General features: G+C 44.1%; 1 protein-coding gene across 1 annotated transcript in view; it reads right to left on the bottom strand.

Annotated features, from left to right (window-relative positions):
- Positions 1-7,500, bottom strand: part of LOC135114923 (aminopeptidase N-like) — a 23,314-nt gene that overhangs the window by 4,411 nt on the left and 11,403 nt on the right. The window contains exons 3-12 of the mRNA XM_064031196.1: positions 6,650-6,994; positions 5,995-6,203; positions 5,392-5,547; positions 5,144-5,274; positions 4,824-5,001; positions 4,559-4,742; positions 887-1,043; positions 656-737; positions 384-567; positions 1-295 (exon numbers count right to left, since the gene is read on the bottom strand). The exon at positions 1-295 is cut by the window's left edge and continues 42 nt beyond it. Of these exons, the coding sequence (XP_063887266.1) occupies positions 1-295; positions 384-567; positions 656-737; positions 887-1,043; positions 4,559-4,742; positions 4,824-5,001; positions 5,144-5,274; positions 5,392-5,547; positions 5,995-6,203; positions 6,650-6,994 (1,921 nt within the window). The remainder of the gene's footprint in view (positions 296-383; positions 568-655; positions 738-886; positions 1,044-4,558; positions 4,743-4,823; positions 5,002-5,143; positions 5,275-5,391; positions 5,548-5,994; positions 6,204-6,649; positions 6,995-7,500) is intronic.

Below are 7,500 nucleotides of genomic sequence, written 5' to 3'. Positions count from 1 at the left end.
TGTTGACGGTGGCGATGGCGCGGTGGTCGGTGAGCAGCTGCTGGATCAGCAGGTTCCAGTTGTGGTCGTCGTAGTTGACCCTGTAGTAGCCGGTCTGCTGCAGGTTGAAGATGACCCAGTGGTCCTTGGGCGGCAGGGAGGTGACGGTGACCTGCGCCTCCGAGTCCTTCATCCACACCTTGGCCTGCGTCTGGCTGAAGTCAGGCTGGTCTTGGCTCGTGTACGTCAGCGGCACCCACCACTTGTAGTCGTGCGTGTCGTCGGCGTTGTCGTCCTTGACCAGCAGGAACCGCTCCTGCAGAGGCCAGTGGGATGGTGAGGTGAGGTGAAGACGTCGCGCCGCCTGGCCGCCGCCACTCCCTGTGTGTTCGCCACACACTCACCTGCGAGACAGTGGCCGAAGTGCCGTCGGCGCTCCGCTCCACCTTGATGACGGGGTAGCCCATCTGCAGCGTCCACGTGTCCATGATGGTCTTGACGGTGAGGTTGAGGGGCAGCGTACTGGCCTCGTGCGCCGCCTCCGTCAGGTGCCGCCACAAGTCGTCCTGCTCTGCGTTGTCGTACTTGCTGGAAGGAAACAACAACTACTCTACAAGAATGGGGAGGACAGTGAACCCGGTGATGTAGAGCAACAACAAGGTGACGACACACTTACAAGGCGTCCAAGTAGGTGCTGAGGCCGTGCCTGAAGGCCGCTTCCGTCAGGAAGTGGTTCATCATGCGGATGATGGAAGCACCTGAAATTGAAATATGAAAAAACTAGCAAACCATCGGTATGTATACAGTTATCTGACCAAACTTTTCGTTTTAAGCATTGCATAAAGTCAAGTTCCATTACCACTCTGATTAACTGACTAGCCAAGTCCAGGCCACGTCAGGAACTTGCCTTTGGCATATGAAATTCTGTCAAATATCTGGCTGATCTCGTCAGGGTGACCCACAGGAATGCTGATTGGGTGTGAGGACTCCAGACTATCCAATCCAAACACTATGTGTAACTCGTTGAGCACGAACTGTTCCATCACCTGCCACGTCGGGGCCACCTGCACAGAGGCACACGTGGTACAAAGAACACATGATATAAAATCTGGTATCAATTATATATATATATATATATATATATATATATATATATATATATATATATATATATATATATATATATATATATATATATATATATATATATATATATATATATATATATATATATATATATATATATATATTTTTTTTTTTTTTTTTTTTTTTTTTTTATGCAAGAGGGACACCGGCCAAGGGCAGTAAAAAATTAATTAAAGGAAAAAACCAACGCCGAATAGGATCCGAAGCGGTAGTCAGGAATTAAAGAATAATTGTCTTGAAACCTCTCTTGAAGGAGTTCAAGACATAGGAAGGCGGAAATACAGAAGCAGGTAGGGAGTTCCTGAGTTTACCAGGAAAAAGGGATGAATGATTGAGAATACTGGTTAACTCTTGCATTATAGAGGTGGGCAGAATAGGGATGGAAGAAAGAAGAAAGTCTTGTGCAGCGAGGCCACAAGAGAAGCTGAGGCATGCAGTTAGTAAGATCAGAAGAGCAGTTAGCATGAAAATAGCGGTAGAAGATAGCTAGAGATGCAACATTGCGGCGATGAGAAAGAGGCTGAAGACGGTCAGTTAGAGGAGAGGAGTTGATGTGACGAAAAGCTTTTGATTCCACCTTGTCTAAAAGAGTGGTATGAGTGCAACCCTCCAGGCATGTGAAGCATACTCCATACATGGACGGATAAGGCCCTTGTACAGAATTAGCAGCTGGGGGATGAGAGAAAATGGCGGAGAAGTCTCATAACGCCTAACTTCATACAGGCTAGAGACGAGATGTGAAGTTTCCAGTTTAGATTATAAGAAAAGGACAGACCTAGGATGTTCAGTGTAGAAGATGGAAATAGTTGAGGGTAATTTAAGAAGAGGGGATAGTTGTCTGGAAGGTTGTGTCGAGTTGATAGATGGAGGAATTGAATTTTTGAAGCATTGAACAACACCAAGTTTGCTCTGCCCCAATCAGAAATTTTAGAGAGATCAGAAGTCAGGCTTTCTGTGGCTTGCCTGCGTGAACTGTTTACTTCCTGAAGAGCTGAACGTCTGTGAAAAGACGTGGATAAATGCAGGGTGGTATCATCAGCGTAAGAGTGAACAGGACAAGAAGTCTGGTTTAGAAGATCATTGATGGATAATAGGAAGAGAGTGGGTGACAGGACAAAACTCTGAGGAACACCACTATTAATAGATTTAAGAGAAGAGCAGTGACCGTCTACCACAACAGCAATAGAACGGTCAGAAAGGAAACTTGAGATGAAGTTACAGAGAGAAGATAGAAGCCGTAATAGGGTAGTTTGGAAATCGAAGCTTTGTGCCAGACTCTATCAAAAGTTTTTGATATGTTTAAGGGAACAGCAAAAGATTCACCAAAATCTCTAAAAGAGGATGACCAAGACTCAGTAAGGAAAGCTAGAAGAGCAGCCTTGACGGAACCCATACTGGTTATCAGACAGAAGGTTATGAAATGATAGATGTTTAAGAATCTTCCTGTTGAGGATAGGTTAAAAAACTTTAGATAGGCAGGAAATTAAAGGAATAGGACGGTAGTTTGAAGGATTAGAACCGCCATCCTTTTTAGGAACAGGATGAATGTAGGCAAACTTCCAGCAAGAAGGAAAGGTAGATGTTGACAGACAGAGTTGAGTTTGACTAGACAAGGTGCAAGCACGGAGGCACAGTTTCGGAGAACAATAGGAGGGAGCCCATCAGATCCATAAGCTTTTCGAGGGTTTAGGCCAGCGAGGCCATTGGAAAAAATCATTGCGAAGAATTTTAATAGGTAGCATGAAGTAGTCAGAGGTTGGAGGAAAAGGAGGAATAAGCCCTGAATCATCCAAGGTAGAGTTTTTAGCAAAGGTTTGAGCAAAGAGTTCAGCTTTAGAGATATATGTAATAGCAGTGGTGCCACTTGGTTGAAATAAAGGAAGGAAAGAAGAAGAAGAAGAAGAAGAAGAAGAAGCAAAGTTACTGGAGATGTTTTTGGCTAGATGTCAGAAGTCATGAGGGGAGTTAGATCTTGAAAGATTTTAACACTTTCTGTTAATGAAGGAGTTTTCAGCTAGTTGGAGAACAGACTTGACATGGTTCAGGGTAGCATTATGAAGTGCATGAGATACTGGTGATGCCAGACACTATCACCTCTGTTATGCTTTCGGCACACAGACACGGGTCTCTGTCATGGAAGCAGTTGTCATTCCAAGGAAATTCAAAAAAATACCTCCTCAGGTTCCCTCATCTAGCACAGGCAAAACGCCAGAGGCACCTCCGCTTATGGGGATTCAGAGGAGGGACTGGAGCGATAGGACAAGATAAAGATATGAGATTGTGATCGGAGGATCCCAACGGCGAAGAGAGGGTAACAGCATAAGCAGGATTAGAGGTTAGGAAAAGGTCAAGAATGTTGGGCGTATCTCCAAGACGGTCAGGAATACGAGTATGGTGTTGCATTAATTGCTCTAGGTCGTGGAGGATAGCAAAGTTGAAGGCTAGTTCACCAGGATGGTCAGTGAAGGGAGAGGAAATCCAAAGCTGGTGGTGAACATTGAATTCTTCAAGATTGGAGATCTCTGCAAAAGGGAAGAGAGACAGAATGTGCTCCACTCTAGAAGTTAAGTAGTCAAAGAATTTCTTACAGTCAGAGGAGTTACGTGAGAGGTATACAGCACAAGTAAATTTAGTTTGAGAGTGACTCTGTAGTAGTTGCCAGATGGTGGAAAACTCGAGAGATTTAAGAGCAAGGGCACGAGAGCAGGTTAAGTCGTTGCGCACATAAACGCGACATCCAGCTTTGAATTGAAAATGAGTACAGAGAAAGTAGGAGGGAACAGAAAGAGGGCTACTGTCAGTTGCCTCAGACACCTGTGTTTCAGTCAAAAAAAAGAAGATGAGGTTTAGTAGAGGAGAGATGGTGTTCTACAGACTGAAAATTAGACTAAGACTGTGAATGTTGCGGAAGTTAATGAAGAAAAAGTTGAGGAGGGGTGTCAAGACACTTAAGGTCGATACCAGAAGAGCAGTCTGACCTATGAACATTTGTGGTCCCCTCTCCAGATGGGGACTCCGAGGCTGGTATAGGAGTCGCCATGATAATTTTGAATTTTGAGTGAAGGGTGTGTGTGTAATTAGGTGCTTGTAGTTTTGTGTGAAGGAAAACAGTTGTCTTTAGAGGGCAGGCTGTGATTGCCTCCTTGTGTTGTGAGACACAAAGGGAAACGTTCAGTGAGGTCACAATGGGTAAATGATAAGTTCACAGCACCCCCTGATCCAGTGCTTTAGACCTCACTGGGAGTAATTATCGTTTCGGCAGGTCCCTACTACCTCCTCCTAATATATATATATATATATATATATATATATATATATATATATATATATATATATATATATATATATATATATATATATATATATATATATATATATATATATATATAATTAAAAGAAATGCTACTCAGGATCCCAAGTGCTTGTAACTCACGTGATTCACACCGATGTATTCGACATAAGAAGCGAACCCTTCGTTAAGCCACAGGTCTGTCCACCAGCGAGGCGTTACCAGATTACCGAACCACTGATGCGCCAGCTCGTGCGCCACCACCGCCGCCACGTACTGTTTGTTGGAGGCGGCGGACACTCGCGCGTCGTAGAGCATCGCTGTCTCCCTAAATATGATGAAATGCATGAAGAGTTAAAGCTAGAGTCTGTGAATCTCATAGTCAATGACTTTCGTTGTGGCGTCTCACCTGTACGTGATGAGGCCCCAGTTTTCCATGGCGCCGGCAGAGAAGTCTGGGATTGCAATCATGTCTTGTTTGGGCAGCGGGTAAGACTGGTTGAAGTAATCCTCGAAATACAGCAAGATGGGCGGCCCCACCTGCTGCGCGAACTCAGCCTGCCGGATGGCGGACTCCCGCGCCCACACTGTCGGAGAATCGTCCTCAACACCTCACCCAAGAGTAAAATTATACATATCTAAATGTTGCTTACACATCAGAGCGTCGTTACATGATTATATTCTGAAGTATAAGATAAAATTATAAAACTGTATGGAGTGTGTTCTCACCTCTAAAGAGTGTCTTGTTATTGGCGATGGTGGAAAGATTGGCGAAGTCTGACACAACAAAAGCCACAAGGTAGGTGGACATGGGAACAGTGGTGTCATAGTGGTCCCACACCCACCCCTTCTGATTCAGCCTGTCGGAAAAAAAAAAAAAAAAGTAATATTGTGACCATCCATATAAAAACATTCTGAAAGATATAACATACACAACATTTTGGATCATAGTGTCAACAAATACAATGAACACCGACATGGGAATTGTTTCAATGATGGGCATGTTGGAAATGGTGGTCATGTTCATCTGGCGGCCGAGGTACACCTCGAAGGTGGCCTTGAGGGCCGGCTCGTCAAAACACGGGAAGGCTCGTCGCGCGTCTGTCGCCTGGAACTGTGTCACGCCCATCGCCCTGGGGAAGGAGGGTGATCAACAGACCTGACCTTCACCGCGCTAAGGGGCACAGTGGCTCACTAATTTTCCTAATCACACAGACATGCAAAACGCTGGTGGCACCTGTAACTCGGATGAGAAGTGACTATACTTACGATTAGTTACCGCATTGCATGTTACTTGTCATTCTTTTGCTATTGACATTATTACCTATAATCAGATGCATCTTTCATCTGATTAAATTTCACATGTCTCATAACCATCATTGATGACTATATTAGTAATGTATTTTGATGTATTTCGTCCTTACACACTTTAAGTATCTATGCAAACTAGTGAATCACCGGAAAGAAATTACTTAAAGATAAAGATTCTTGTAGTTTTTTGATATTTTGGGATTCGAAGATGAGTGGCCGCATTGCTGAACTGGCCAGTTACCAGTCCGCTCCGGCCCGTCCACACTCACTTCTCCGTGCCGTCAGAGTCCCTGTAGGTGGACCTGTAGAAGCCGTGCAGCTGGTCGTTCAGGTGACCCTCGAATCCCATTGAGAGGACGTACTTTTCCCCCTCGACCAGCGGCTCCTCCAGGTGGGCCAAATAAAACTGCCTCTCGTGGTCGTACTCATGTTTTCTGATCTTAAGTCCTGGGCCGTCCAGGTCGCCAGGCGTGGTAACCTACGACAACCAAATGTGTACCATAAAAAAGGGAACATTATATGAATAAAAAAAGGACACATTTTCAAAATTGCATCCTTCTCTTTCAGACGAGGCTAGGTAGTAACACTGCGTACTTCATTTTCATATACATAATTACCGTTTTATTTTTTCACCCAATCTAACCTAACGTAACTGCCACGTACGTACAACCTCATAGCACATTCTGAAAAAAAATAATGATAAATAACTAAATAAGAAAAAAAAATACTAATAACAATAGCCACGGTAACGACGTAAATAGGAATGAAAATTAATGTTATCATAAAAATATAGTTTCACCTCCCAGAATAGGAAAAAAAAAAAAATTATACCTATGAAAAAGTATAGTGACCTCGCAATTAGCCATGAACAATGAAATCACTTTCCATGAAAAAGCAAAAAGTACGAGTACGTGATATTCTCACCCTGATAGTATCATTGTGAGTGATGATGTCGGCGATGTGCAGTGTGATGTTAACAGTGGCCTCCAGCACCTCCATCTCCACCTCCATGTAGCCAAGGATGCTCAGGTTCCCGTTGATGAGCGGCTGCAGCTTCACCAAGTAGTGTAAGGGCCGGAGCGTTCGAGGGAGACGTACATCCGGTTCTTCCTCAAAGGGTACAAAGGTACTGAGAAGACTCGGGGTGCTGGAGGGGGTGGTGGATGGAAAAGTAGTGGCTGTGGTAGTTTCAGTTCCTCTAGTGCCCCCAAACCTCCGGGTGGTGCAGTTGAACCGCTTCCTCGTGTTGGGTGCCCTGCGCACGTTGGTCTGCAGGAGAAAGGAATTTAGCGTATTCTTCCAATGTTTTGCCGTTTTATCTTGACTACTTTCAACAGGCTTTGGTGGAAGTTGCTGTGGTTTCTAAGGGTGATTTCATGATTCTAATGGTAGTTTAACAAGGATTCTGCATCATCATTGGGAAATATACCCATAAGAAGGTGATTTATTTGCACAGTTTGTGTGGCCTTTAAAAGTATACTCTTTATGAGAGCCAAAAACGATTCAAAATATGGGTCCCGGTCACACACACACACACACACACACACACACACACACACACACACACACACACACACACACACACACACACACAAACACACAGATCTCCTGTCACTTGGATACCTCTTAAGAATACGATATGTGCATAGTTCGAAATCTCCATTGTTTGAAGAAAGGAAGGGAAAAAATGGTTGGCAAGGAAAGGCACTGTAAGAACCCGAAAAACGTAAAGAGAAAGACAATTCGTAATTCAGGAAGCATAAACGATAGAGAAA

The sequence above is a fragment of the Scylla paramamosain genome, chromosome 28 (assembly GCF_035594125.1).
Source record: "Scylla paramamosain isolate STU-SP2022 chromosome 28, ASM3559412v1, whole genome shotgun sequence".
Lineage (NCBI taxonomy): Eukaryota > Metazoa > Arthropoda > Malacostraca > Decapoda > Portunidae > Scylla > Scylla paramamosain.
This window is presented reverse-complemented; position numbering and strand designations above follow the sequence as displayed.